The 15,485-nt window shown below is 37.6% G+C and overlaps 1 protein-coding gene across 1 annotated transcript; it reads right to left on the bottom strand.

Annotated features, from left to right (window-relative positions):
- Positions 1-5,364: 5,364 nt before the first annotated feature.
- On the bottom strand, positions 5,365-7,546 carry LOC110803084 (40S ribosomal protein S25). Its single transcript, XM_022008549.2, has 4 exons — positions 7,462-7,546; positions 7,297-7,371; positions 7,066-7,200; positions 5,365-5,676 (listed from the first exon to the last, which is right to left on the bottom strand). The coding sequence occupies exons 1-4, from the start codon at positions 7,462-7,464 to the stop codon at positions 5,545-5,547; spliced, it is 345 nt and encodes a 114-aa protein (XP_021864241.1). The 5' UTR covers positions 7,465-7,546; the 3' UTR covers positions 5,365-5,544.
- Between the last annotated feature and the right edge of the window lie 7,939 nt (positions 7,547-15,485).

The raw sequence follows: 15,485 nt of genomic DNA, 5'->3' as shown, positions 1-15,485 counted from the left end.
GTGTTATTATCAATAAAAGATACGCCATAATAATAATTTTGCTAAATGTTTTTTGGTAATATTTTAGTCAAATTCGTACATTAACAATGGAAAACATATTCACTAAAAATTTTGGTCAAATTACGCATTCAGAATATTAGATGAATAAATATAAATGAATATGTTCAAAATCTATATGAATTTGGGATTCAGTTTAATATTTTGTTAAAAAATGATCAAAATCCGTGCATGAACGGGATTTAATCTAATATTTAAATAAGTGTTAGTTTTTATAAGTTAAGATAAATTCTAATAAGGTTCTATAAGTTCCAATTTGGTCCTATAGGTTTCAATTAATATATAATTACGTGTGTTGTTATATTACATAAATAATAAATGGCTACTAATTAACGTTAATAATTATCAATGATACGTAAGTATTAATTAAATATGTTATTACGGAGTATTTATTATTATCAATATAAATTATAAGGGAAATTCTTAACAAAAACACTTTTAAAATTATGTGTACATCACAAATTAATGAACGGTATTTTTGGTGAGACATGTGTAACACCCTAATAATTCCTTGCTTTTATAAAACCATTTTCCAACTTAAAATAAAGGAATTACTAAAGCATTACCGCCACCGTGATAACGGTTAAGGCTATTACCAGAATTACGCAGCGGAAATAAATGTCAACTAACTTTTAAAAACATAATAAATGAAGTATTGAGGCTCCTACAATTTGGAACCATAATGGCCCAAAACCCAAAGTATAAATAATTCAAACATTTCAAACATAATTAAAATAAAGTTAAATAAAATAGTTTCAAAGAACGAAAACATGCAACTCTCTCAATCATCCCAAGCCACATGATTTCGATCGTACTTGATCTACCAACCTGCTATATTAATCTACTCCCCAACAATGCAAGTGCAAATGATGGATCATCATAGGGTCATTAAGGCAAAGGCCATGACCAAAACACACAAAGCATGTAGTCAGCAAAAGCTGAGTACTTACAAGAATAGAGTGAATGAAATTAAAACATGCATCACTCACTAAGTACTAATCAACATGCAAAAGCCATATAATAACAAATCAAACAATCATGAGATACAAGACTCGACTCTTGACTCGACTCTTGACTCACAGTTTAATTAGAATAAGCTTCGAACGGGCCAAAAGAAAGTTCCATAAAGGAAAGGTGATGGGAGCCAACCATACACCAAAGAATAAATAATAAAATCGGGCCATACCGAGTGTCGGGCCATACCGACGGAATTCCTGCGCATATTATAAATGAAACAACGTCTTGTATCATTAGTAGGAGTACGAGCTTTCCGGCAAGACTCCCCCCATTGTTCATACTCAAGGTATATACGTTCCAAGAGTTTTGAAGCTTGTTCCGGTTGCACTTTACATTTATTAATATTTTATTAAAGGCGAACTCAAGACTCGACAACATGCATACATACAATTAATAAACAACAACCAAAACAATCTTATTTTAATGCTTTAAGACTTGTGATCAACCAAGCAAGACACTTGTGATATTACTACCATGTTCCTCTTCACCAAAGTGAGACTCCACATCATGCATATTAACATGAGGGTTGTGCCCTTGCACGACAAATCCTAATTCATTTCATACATAATACTCCCAACTGAACCCTACATGTGCGGTGGCTTACGTGAGCTAACCCTTCACATGTGGTAAAATAAATAGTACGACGAGGTACAAATAACTGGCTCAAATTATGCTAGACATCCCGTACAATAGCATACAAATAAATAATCCATCCCTTGCATGTGAATTGAACCATACATGCATAAATATTGAACAACATGATTGACAATGAAATCCATACTCATAATAATTTCAACATGCTTGTTCAACAATTAATCCAACAAATCCAACATCACCAATCACATGCTCGTTCATCAAAATAAACATGATTCCACATAATGTAATTCACATCATCAACAATCATGTAATGTCATTGACAAAAAGATGTGGTCGCCCTAGACTTGTACGTACCTTGAATACCTAAGCGTAGGGGCCACTTTGCAATAACGAGCACTCAACTAGAAATCACCTCCTATCATCAAAATAATGAAACTTAAATTATTTCCATGTTCATTAAATTTCCAACAACTTTATAAAAATTAAAACTTCCTTTAGACTTTAGAATTCAATCGTTTTTCAATAATAAAGTCGTCTCAATTTGCAAAATCAATCCCTAGTACAAAAACATACTTTTTCCGCCTTTAAAATCAATAAAAATCGACACTTTATACCTTTATTCAAAACTGAAAATATAATTGATTATCATAATTAAAATCATCACCTAATTATGCTAATCAATTGACTCATTCGGTCTAGGTTAAAACCCTAACGTGAAAATCCCAATAACACTAGTTTAATATCATAAAAATCAATGCTTTATTAAATAAACAAATCTGAGAATTCATCCTTTAATAATTAAAACATTCCTAATGAATCACAACACAGAAATCCTCAAACCACGGTATTCATAACCGGTTCCCAGCATTTTAATTACTCAAAACACTATTAACATAATAATTTAAAATACGGAATTTAAATAGAATAGGTAAGGAAGAAGAGAATTATACCAATCCGGCCTATAGCACGGAACAACCACGAATTAATTGTGATTGGGCGAAAAGAGATTGGAAAACGAACACGAACAACAACACACACACACACGTGATCGTGTGTGTGCGCGCAGCAACGAGGGACGAGGCACGGGGCGCGCGCTGCGACGAGGGGACGAGGGCAGCAGGGGCGCGCGCTGTGCGCGAGGAGAGAGCGAGAGAAGGCGGGAATGTGGCTGGGCGCTGTGCACGCGGGCACGAGCGAGAGAGCGAGGGAGGTGTGGGCGCTGCGCGCGAGGGCACGAGCGAGAGAGTGAGGGAGGTGTGGGCGCTGCGCGCGAGGGCACGAGCGAGGGAGTGAGGGAGGTGCAGCGCTGGGCGAGGGCAGCGAGCACGGGCGAGCACGAAGGCTCGAGGCCGAGGCCGTGCGGGTTCCGAGCAAAGAGAGGAGATGAGTGAGGTGCAAGAAATCAAAAAGGGGCTTTATGAAATTTTAGGGGTTTAATTAATGATGGGGAGTCCTATTTATAGGCTCCCTAATCCCTTGGTGGGCTAGGCTTAGGATATTTGAGTTGGGCTTAGAAATTAAATGAATTGGGCTAGCTTAGGATTTAAATTAAACTGTTTGGATTGGGCTTGATTAATAAAACGAACTCGACTTTTTATTTAAAACCCGAAGCTTTAAAAATCATTTGCAACTCATTTAATTTCCCGACTCAAGAATTAAATTCGTTTCGTAATTAATTAAAATAATAAATATTCTAATTAATTAAAATACATTAAATACATTTAAATATTATTTAAATGCTAATAAATCGTAAAATGCTTTATAAATATAATAAAATATATTCATAAATATTATAAAAATACGAGGTATTACAACATGCAACAAATGAAGATGTACTTTGTAGCAATCATAATATTTTGCCACACAGCTTTTTTTGGCAAATAAATGATTTTTGTCACCAAAACCACATAAACCAAGCACAAAGGCTTGGCCTCAACAAACCAGTATGTCACGTGTTGATATTTTCCCGATGCTAAGGCCTAGCTTGTCCCAAATGAGGTAACTCCCTTGAGCCTGTATGCTTTACTAATGCATTATCTTGGTGCAGGTTAGTATCATTACGTGTTGTTTCCTCTACTATTGTTGTGTTCGATGCTTGTTGCGCGTATGGGGTAGACTTGCCTGAATCAAGCCTCGGGGTAAGGCCTCGCGCGGGCGGTCAAAAGACCCTTCCGTGACATGTGGTATCAGAGTCGCCTCACATCGTCAAGTGGGGAAGGTTCCTACACCATCAAGAACCACCAATGGGGATTGTGATGGTTGCGTCCCCCGTCACGACTCGATATGGCGCGAGTATAAAGGGCTGTCAGTGGGATGCTTGGTGGGAAACAAACCAGCGTGGTTGGTGCGCTAACCATGTGAGTAGGCGATTGAGCTCAAGCAGTAGCGCCCCCGACGGGCCGAGGGGTGTGTCGTGACTACTACATGGCGGAACCTGTTATGAAGGAGACATGTTGATCGATCAGGGGAAAATACGTACAACAAGCGAGGTGTCTAAAGAGGAGACGCGTTTTGCTGCTAAGGAGTGGGGTTCGTTGTGTTAGTATCCTTGTTGATCGTTAGGCGAGCGGGGTGGATGCATGTCACTTGTGTTGTGCGAGAGCAACATTTATGACATGTGCGTTGGGAATCGACGAGCGGCGAGCCTCGGAGCGCCACACAAGGGCGTTCGTGGCTTAGGTGGGGGAGCTTGTCACGTGTTCCATTTTCCTGATGCTAAGGCCCAACATGTTCCATATGAGGCAACTCCCATGAGCGTGTGTGCCTTACTGATGCATGTATCTTGGTGCAGGTTAGTATCATTACGGGTTGTTTCCTCTACTATTGTTGTGTTCGATGCTTGTTGCGCATATGGGGTAGGCTGAAATGGATCAAGCCTCAGGAATCAGGCGCCGCGCCGGCAGTCAAAAGGCCCGTCCATGACATAATCCAGCCCATCCTACCCCATATGCGCAACAAGCATCGAACACAACAATAGTAGAGGAAACAACACATAATTATACTAACATGCACCAAGATATATGCATCAGTAAGACATACAGGCTCATGGAAGTTGTGTCATATGGGACACGTTAGGCATTAAAATCGACCGGGAAAATGTCAACACGTAACAAGTAGCTATACTAGCAGTCTAGCACTTCATTACAATCAAAGAGCAGCCGCTCACACTACGGAAACAACGACAAAAACAAAGCAAGTGTAAAACTAACTATTTACATGGAGATGTTTCATCTGATCATTGCTTTGGCATGCCACCTTGAAGGTAATAGACAACAATATCAGTACACTTACAATTCTGCTGAAAAGTTTTTTCATTCTTCCGCAATCAAATTTGATACATGTTTGTACATGCTAGCCTACACCAACCGAGTTTTGTAAACACCTTATTCCATATTCTAGAAAAATAAGTACATTAAAAAACATTCAGTGTTCAGATGATTCTGGGGCAGCACCACAAAGACAAGATAATTTATCAGTAACTATAGAGTATAGACTAAAGTTAACAAACATCCAAACAACATACTAGGTCACCTGAAAACAATTCCAGAAACCTAACTCACATAGAACGAGTTTCACAATCATTGCAAGTAGAATAGACTTTAATTGAACGACGTTGAGACAACTTCAAGGAAGTAAATAAACGCGAAGTCTAAACACATAAATTTTGAAGAGATCAGGACAATCCATAAAAGATGCAACAAGAAACATAACATCAAAAATAAATCAAGAACATTTTGTAGTCGAAAAATTGCATTCTCAAGCACTTGGCATACATGGTTCAACTGTCAAAACAAAACAGTGTCTTAAAAGAAAATTATCCTACAAAATCATCACAAAAACTAGCCAGCAACTATGAGATATCTTTAAAAAGCATCAAGCAGCAGCTTGAACTTTCTCGTTCGTTGCCCTTGTGTAGATCTGGAGGCTGGAGTGGTGTGCCACCATCTTGATAGTTCCTCTGGAGAGGAGCTCACTGATGGCCCTCCTTGCCAAAGAACCGTTGATCTGAATGATACAAAACAAAACATTATTAATTATTCAGATAAAGAAATGATAACCTAGTTTTATTTTACATAGAAATAGTTAAGATTGAAATGAGCAACACAATTATCCCAATATCGGCAGGAAAAACTAAACCACTACTCTTCAACAATGACAAACGAGCTAACTACATATTTATTTTAGTGGATATGAAATGGCTAATTCTAACAATAAGACCATTGAAGGACACAGCATTGAACATTTATTTCAGTACATAGCACGATTGAAATAAACCCTTAATCCAAAAAGTATGCAAGTAGAAGGTGACACAGAAGGAAAAGGTACAATGTGTTCGAACTATCCTTAACAACAACAACAACAACAACAACATTTAATCCGTAAAACATCCTAACATTTGTCAGCTACACCACTCAAATTTCAATTCCATTAATTTAAAGGTATCCTAGAGACCTAAATATCTGACAAAGAAGCAACAGGTACACTACCTTGAACACTGGGGTTTCAGTGATACAACCACAACAAACAATGATAGTTAGTCGTCACATGATACAGTATTCATTGATAAGCTCATTCTTTATCCCTTATTAAGGCTCTGTTCTATTTACCTTATTCAGTTAAGAAAAAAAAAAGGGTTTACCAAGTACAATTTACAACTAATATAACTTTTGATAAATTCTGATAAAGTGAGTTTAGGGAAAATAAGTGAAATCAGGTGAATAAAACGCAACCTTAGGGGGCCGTCTATAAACTTAATCACAACCATTAAGTCAACATTAAGTTCAAAAATTGCATCTAGAAAAACCACTCTACATGTATCAAAAATCATGTCCCACGTTTGTACTACAATTATCCAATAACCTACAAATACAAACATGGTTTCTGGATTGATCAAGAACGTGAGGATCATTGTTCCATTGAATTGAGAGTTTTTTTTGTTAAGAAACTACTAACACATTATGTGCACTCTAATTCGATAACATGCGTAAAAGGAACAATTGTTAGGTGAACCCAAAAGAGTATGCCATATTTCTACCCGGGTAGACCTTACCTACCCATAATCCCAGATGAAGCTACACATTAATTCGTCATAATATCAGATAGCCTAATTACCCAATGAAATCAAAACCAAAACCCGACCAGAGCTCAATAAATGGATAAAAATCACACCAAAAGTCTACATATACAACCCACAACCTGCTATTGATATAACAGATCATAAAACAACAAATCAATGCTCTTAAAACCCTAAACCAAACCCAAATCTCCACATAAAACAATTACACAGTCGAATCGAAATAACCAATTGATTAACCTAACAAAATTCTGCAGTTTAAAGTGTACAACACTCAAACCTATTAAAAAAAAGAGAGAGAAAGAGGAAATAAATCATACCCTGAAACGCTCGGAGAGAGTAGCAGCAGTGATGACCTTTTGTTTGGCAGCTTCAGAGACAAGCTTGTCGAAGGTAGCGTTATCGAACAACACCAAGTTGTTCACCTTTTCCTTTTGCTTTCCCTTGCTCCACTTCTGCAATTTTCAACCAAAAAACAGAAATTTATTTCTGTTAATCCCCAATCGAACAAAGATTTAAGATAAATAATGTGAGATTTGTAAGAAATTAACCTTCTTCTTCTGCTTTCCACCAGATTTAGCTGGTTTTGATGAAGGCGGTGGAGCCTTACTATCTTTCTTCGGAGCCTACAAATCAAGTAAAACCCATAAACGTAAATCAAACGAACAAAATCAGCAATTAAACATCAAATTACATAATCAGGGAAGAGATAGTACCATGGTTGGAGAGAGAAGAGGAACTGCAACAAAGAGGGAGAAAGTGAAGTGAAATTAGGGTTTTGCTTCAATATATACATGCTTCAATATATACCCTAGGTTTAGAGTTTTAGGTTTGTTGTTCTTGTTGGGCCTTAAGTCCAAAGGTTGAAGGTGGCTTAGGACGGGATTACAGGGTATCAACACCCTTTTCCTTTTCCTAGCCCAAGTTCCAACTAAACGCATCGTTAAGGAGTTGAAAACGGGTATACGAAGTATAAGAAATTATACTATATAATAGATTTTTTTTTTTTTTTTGAGGGATACTATATAATAGATTAATAGCACTAAAACTAACTACATATATTTTTTTTTCTCCGTGCAACGCAAAAATAAAAAAAATAAAAATAGTCAAATTAAAAATGATGTTGATATAAAAATAAGTAGCAATAAACTAAATAATTAAGCATTGATTAAAGGAATTTTTAAAATGTTAAAAGTCTTACTGTTAAATATTTAGCGAGAGTTGCACAAAATAAGTTAAAATATATAAAAATAAAAAATATTTTAAGGTGGTGACAAATGGTCATGCAAATCTTCCTGATTTAAAATATTAAGATAGATAAGTTGCTCAAATAAAAAGATAGTTGATTGAATGAGGTACTCGAATTTTGGTGGAATAAGTTGTTGTTTGCTTTTATTCATTGTTCACCTTGTGGTTCACTGGTTCTAGACTTTAGTTACATACTGTTTGGTCTCCCAATTGGATACCAATTGGGCCATTAAGTCCAAAGTCCAAGGGCTCACAACAACACCATCGAACCCACTACATTCCAAATAGGCTATTCAGCCGCCAACCAAGGCCCAAGGCCCAAGGCCCACTCGCAATAAATGACCTAAGGGCATTTATCATGCAAACACTATAAATAAGCCGCCAGGGCTCACATACCAAGGTACGTCCATTTTATCGCCTTAAGACTACTCTTCTAGAGAACTTCTCTCTAGAATCCGAGCATCGTTCTTACTTAGGCATCGGAGGGGCTTTCCTCGGAAACACCCCCGAGGCTAGTAACTTGTCTCTTGTGCAGGTAAATTCGGACAGAACACACTCAAGCTAGCAAGATCTTCAACACACACAAAGGGCCTTCATTCGAAGCCATTGTTCCATCCGCTTCAATACCGGAACACATACCATATTAGATCAACCTATTGGAAAGAATTGCAGAAAGCTCTTGGGACGAAACTTAACTTCAGTACCGCATTTCATCCAACGACTGATGGACAAACAGAACGTACCAATCAAATTGTCGAGGATATGTTGAGAGCATGTATTTTGGATTTTCAAGGAACGTGGGAAAAGTTTCTACCTATGGTTGAATTTTCGTACAACAACAGTTATCAGGCCACTATTGGTATGGCACCTTACGAAGCACTTTATGGAAGGAAATGTCGAACACCATTATGTTGGAGTGATATCGATGAAGCACGTGTTATAGGACCAGAATTGATTCAAGAAACTACTGACAAGATTCGTTTAATCCAATCAAGAATGATGGCAGCGCAAAGTAGGCAAAAGAGTTATGCGGACCAACGAAGAAGACCACTAGAGTTTGAGGTTGGAGATCACGTGTTCTTAAAAATTTCGCCAACAAAAGGAATAATGAGATTTGGTCAAACGGGAAAGTTGAGCCCAAGATACATCGGGCCATATGAGATACTAGAAAGAGTAGGTGCAGTAGCATATCGACTAGCTTTACCAACCGACTTGGAAAAAGTGCATAATGTGTTCCACGTGTCGATGTTAAGAAAATATGTTCCTGATCCTAGCCATGTGATTACGCATGAACCCTTGATGTTGCGAAACGATTTGACTTACGAGGAGAAACCAATTGAAATTCTAGAACGAAGAGAGAAACGACTTAGAAGCAAAGTAATTCCAATGGTTAAAGTCTTGTGGGCCAATCACTTGACATCTGAAGCTACATGGGAAGTCGAAGCGCAAATGAGATCGAAATATCCCCAGTTATTCGTTTAGAAACGATAAGATGTATGAATTTTAATATGTTATTTGAATGATTATGTTATAATGTTATTCCGCCATGTTTGTATAGCGAATAGAACGAACAAGTATGAATCGTATGATTTCTATGAATGGCTAGTTCTACTGGGCTCCAGTTTCGAGGACGAAACTTTTTCTAAGGGGGTGAGGATGTAATACCCTGAATTTTTAAAACACGATTTTACTATGTTTAATAATTTAATTTAATTTAATTTAATTTTTATTATTTGTTGAAAATCGTTTTAAATCTTAATTTCAGACTTTAATTTTAATTAGCAATAATCGTATTTAACTCGAAAATTTTAATTTCAGTCGTAAAAATAAAATAAAATAATACTTCGAGTTTTATTTATTTATTTATTCAATTAGTTCTCTTATTTAAATTATAATTATTTTCGAATTATCTTTTGAAGCTTAATTAGGGAATAAAATTCTGAAAATTTCTCTAACAATTCACAACCTCCAAGATATCCTTATTCTCCTAAATAAGCCAAAGTTAGTTTGTCTCCTTCCTTCCCTCTTCTTCTGCTTCACGCAGCTCTTGCCCATGGAAGTCAAACTTCCCTTTACACTTGTCTCACACATTCTCACAATTTGACCCACGTATCTTTGCCTAACTCCCTTAGTCACCAGAATTGCAGGTTTCTCTTCACATTTGTCATTCCAACCAATCTCAACTGAGTCAATGAACACCAATTCACACTAGAAATAGCTCTCAAAATAGGCAGGAAATGAGAAAAAAATCAAACTCAAAATCGTGAGTAACAATCAGTTTCAACCTCATTGAATTCCAACAAAACTAAACACAATTCAATTTTTATTTCCTGCTTTTCTGTAATTTAAACCACCACCACCAACGACCACCGACGGCCTACCACCACCAACCACCCGGATTCAACCACCCAGCACCACTGCAACCACCACCTATCCCCTGTTGCCTCGCCCATCAACCACCACCACGTGCACCATCCACGCCTCCCCTGCCCTCCTCTCCTTCTTCACCCACCGTGCCATCAACACCACTCAGCACCACCGACGCAACGCCCTCACCACCGACCAGCATAACCCCATTGGCGCAACCCTTACGCGCCGCCCAGCCAGCCACCAACGACCCTTATTCCTCCCCAAAATCCATCGAAAATCCACTCCCAAACTCCTCTGTTTTTCCGCCTCCTTCGCCCTCCCTACTCCTCTCTCGCCTGTACCACCGTCGCGAACCACCGCCCACCATCACCGTCGCATCAGACTGCGCCACCTAGACAGCCACCTTCCTTCCTCTCCTTCCCTGTACCGTGCTCCCTCCTCCCCTGCTTCCTTCGTTTTCCCTTCCCCTGTCGTGCGGCTCTTGCCTCAACCAAAACCCAAAACCAAAAATCAGATTCTTTGGCCTTGTTTTATTCTCCTCAAACCCCTATTAAATTGGGCCAACTAACCATTTGGGCCTTTGGTAAGACCAATCTGAATTTTCAGATTTTAAATTTAGCAATATTTATGTTTTAATAGTTTTATGATATAATTATTTACTAATAAATTGATTTTATTTTCAGGTTTAATTATCAAATATCGATTTTACTAAAATAAGTTACTAAATGGATTTATCAAGGACAAAATTTAAATAAGATTTTCGTGTAAATTAACTAAGGAAAATATATATATTTCGATTGAAATTTCAATTAATTATTCTTCACTAAAATTGGCGTTTAATTATATTTTCATTAAAACTATGAAATTATATATTATTTTTAACATTATTATTAGAAAATTGGTTAATTATAAAGTTTTGAAATTATTAAGTTAAATTATTTATCAATTTGGTACTAATTCAATTATTTAATATTTTTAAAGAAATTGGACTTGGAGCTCAGGACGAACGAACCAACGAAAATCCTTAGCAAATCGCGGAAGTGAGGTAACGGCTATTGCTAGTACCCGCAATTCCCTTATAAATGCGTTTATGAAAATACAATGTTATGATTTATTTATGAATTGAATGCTTTGACATGTTTTATGAATTGCGGGAAATGAAATGTGATTTGATTGAATTATTTACTATAATATGATTGATTGAAATTCTTATAAAACGATCTTTATAAGAAACCATGAATGAAATGATGTCTCTATGATGCCAGGAAAGAAATGATATTTTATGGATCCCAGGATCTAAATGATGTTTTATCATGATCTCATGATCTAAAGGAATTATGTTACTTCTACTGAAGTAAAAAGGCTAAAATGTAAAATTAAACGAAACATGATAAATGAAAGTGAAATTCCTAGTCCGTTTGGCAGTATATGTTCACAGGTTACGATTCTCGGTCATGCATGTACCCATGGGGCATCCGCCCATTGAGCCAAGGCTCTCATGTTTTTCGGGCCAAGGCCCCATGTTTTATGGACAGCGGTCCATCGTGGAAGACGTTCCACCATGTCATACTTGCCACGACTAGCATGTGCACCCTAAAAGTTGAAAATGAATTAAATAAAGGACTTTATAAAATGTTTTACATTATTCTATTCTCCCTGTGTTGTTAAATAAAATGAATTGAAATGAATTTACGTCGCTAGAATAGTTCGTTACTGAGTCTTCGGCTCACCGTTATTTTGTTTTCTGTTTTAGGTACCGCTGGGAACGATGGGAACGAGTAGTGGCGAGGAGTTTCACTTTATTATCATCCACCTAGTTTATGCTTACAGTTTTAATAGTTTAATAGTTTTAATTAAAGACTCTTAGTAAGTTATGTAGTTTCATTTTAATAATATTAAAGGATTATTATATATATATTTTGGAGTATTTAAAGGCTTATGATTGATGTTTGCCTTGTAATTTCCGAAAAGGAAGTTACGGCAGGTAATGTCCCGACCAATTAGGTTAATCCCGCTGCTAATTTTGCTTTAAATTATTGAATTAGAGGTCGGGGCTTTACAGTTTGGTATCAAGAGCAAAGGTTCTGGACCATAAGTGCTAAACCTTACGGGTTTTCGCACGAATAGAATTCATTAGGCTTTAAGTAAAGAATTTTAAGGAATGAGTTAAAAAGAATGTTCTAAAATCTTGCTAAGTTAAAATGAATATGAGTGTGAGTGTAGGAACGGGATCAAAGGGTTTATTTTATATTATTATTTCGCTTCAACCTGATAAGATATGTTATGCAGAATGTCGACCATCGATGCTATCAACGATGTTACCAACGGAGCTCGCAACGAGCATCATGTTCACGATGATAACGACATCACTCATGAAGGGTATGTCCATGTTAATGGCCACGAGGAAAGGATGGAACGATTGGAAAATGTGAGTTCAATGTTGGCAGAATTAGTCCATGATTCTCGGAAAAAGAAAGATGTTAGTGGAAACGAGAGCGCAACGATGTTCAAGAACTTTTCGTCACTCAACCCACCATCCTATGATGGCAAGCCTGATCCAGTTGAGTTCGAGGATTGGATAAGTCGCATTGATCAGTTGTTTGAAACCCTGCAGTGCCCTGAGAAATGGAGAGTTGATTTCGCAATGTTCTACCTGTCAGGCCAAGCAGGATTATGGTGGAAAGTTAACAAGGAACGAAAGAATGGGCCTGGATTTGGTTGGAACGAACTACAGAAGTTAATGAGAGACAAGTTTTATCCACCATCCTTGAGGAAACAAAAAGAAGATGAATTTCTACACTTGCAACAAGGAACAATGAGCGTGTTGGAATACGCAAATAAGTTTATGGAGTTGTCAAGGTTTGCACCAGACTTGGTGTCGACAGAGCAGTCCAGGATGAACCGTTTTGAACGAGGTCTGCACCTTAAGTACCAGGATAGGTTGTCCACTCAGAGGTTTACTTCATACCAGGATATGGTTGATATTGCAGCTAATGTGGAGCGAGTGGTACTACTTCGAGAAGCGAAGAATGTTGGGTATAAAAGGAGAAATGATAACCAAAGCCAAGGAGGAGCAAAGAAGCCCAACCAAAGTTACCAGGGAAATCAAAGGAGGAATGATGGTAATCAAGGAAATAATAGGGGACAAGGATTTCAAGGAAGGAACAATCGGTCGCAAGGATGTGCCAAATGTGGAAAAAGGAGTCATGTGGAGAGTGAATGTCGTGTTGGCACGAATGCTTGCTATCGATGTGGAAGCCATGATCATTACGTCAGAGATTGCCCAAATCAAGTGACGCCAACCATGAGAGGACCAGTTTCAACTAACAACGATCGTGGTCGGAACAACAATGTAGGAGGTTCAAACCGCAACCCACCTCGACCACCGCCAACTGGAAGAGTTTTTGTGATGAGACAAGATGAAGCAGATGAGGATGATAATGTTATCACCGGTACCTTTTCTATCCATTCGTTACCTGCCCATGTTCTTTTTGATTCTGGAGCTTCACATTCCTTTATTTCACCATTGTTTGCTAAATGTTTAAGTTTGAAACCATGTTGTGACTTTCATGCTATGAGTGTTTCCCTTCCTAGTGGAGAAATAGTGAAATGTAGAACCATGTATAGAGATTGTCCCATTGTAATAGAAAAAGTAGAGTTTCTAGCAGACTTAGTAGCCTTTGACCTATCTGAATTTGATGTAATCTTGGGAATGAATTGGTTGACTAAGTATGAAGCTAACCTTAATTGTTCGAGGCAGAGTGTGACCCTTAGAACACCAAGTGGAGATAGAGTTTCATTCCATAAGTTAGTAAGAAAACCAACGATTCAAATTGTCCATGCTTTGAGAGCACGTAAAATGATTGAGAGTGGGTTATCTGGTTACCTATGTAGTGTTGTTGACCTAAATACCCCTGTACCTTCCATTACTGACATACCTGTTGTTTGTGAATACCCACATGTTTTTCCAGAAGAAATACCTAGTATGCCCCCACCAAGAGAATTAGATTTCAGCATTGAATTAATTCCGGGATCCACCCCTATTTCTAAGGCACCATATAGAATGGCACCAGCTGAGTTACAAGAATTAAAGAAACAATTAGATGAGTTACTTGAAAAAGGATATGTTCGACCTAGTGTTTCACCTTGGGGAGCCCCTGTCTTATTTGTGAAGAAAAAGGACGGAACTATGAGGTTATGCATAGATTATCGAGAGTTAAACAAGATTACCATTAAGAATAAGTATCCTTTACCCCGTATTGATGATTTGTTTGACCAACTTCGAGGTGCAAAGGTGTTTTCTAAGATTGATTTGAGGTCAGGTTACCATCAACTTCGAATTAAACCTGAGGATATTCCAAAGACAGCCTTTAGAACTAGATATGGTCACTATGAGTTTGTTGTGATGCCTTTTGGGTTAACCAATGCGCCCGCTGTATTTATGGATTTGATGAACCGTATTTTTAAACTATACCTTGATAAGTTTGTAGTCGTTTTCATTGATGATATTTTGGTATATTCTAAGAGTAATGAGGAACACGAGGAGCACCTGAGAAAAGTGTTAGATATGTTGATTGAAAACCAGTTATATGCTAAGTTGTCGAAATGTGAATTCTGGCTTAAGGAAATATCATTTTTAGGACATATTATCTCTGAGAAAGGTGTATCTGTTGATCCTGAGAAAATAAAAGCAATTGTGGAATGGTCTAGACCAACTAATGTACCAGAAGTACGGAGTTTTATGGGTTTAGCTGGATACTATCGAAGATTTGTTCAAGATTTCTCTAAGGTTGCGTTACCCATAACCCGATTAGTTAGAAAGAATACTAAATTTGTGTGGAATAATGATTGTGATTGTGCATTTCAAGAACTTAAGAAACGTCTCACCACCGCCCCTATTCTTACCCTTCCATCTGGAACTGACGGATTTGTAATCTATAGTGATGCTTCCAAGAATGGGTTAGGATGTGTCTTGATGCAAAACGGAAAAGTTATAGCTTATGCTTCACGCCAACTCAAAGTCCATGAACAAAACTACCCTACCCATGACCTCGAACTTGCAGCTGTTGTTTTCGCCCTCAAAATTTGGAGACATTATTTGTATGGAGCTTCGTGTCAAATT

Source organism: Spinacia oleracea, chromosome 4, assembly GCF_020520425.1.
Source record: "Spinacia oleracea cultivar Varoflay chromosome 4, BTI_SOV_V1, whole genome shotgun sequence".
NCBI lineage: Eukaryota > Viridiplantae > Streptophyta > Magnoliopsida > Caryophyllales > Amaranthaceae > Spinacia > Spinacia oleracea.
The sequence above is the reverse complement of the archived record's forward strand: the minus strand, read 5'-3'. Positions and strand labels throughout refer to the sequence as shown.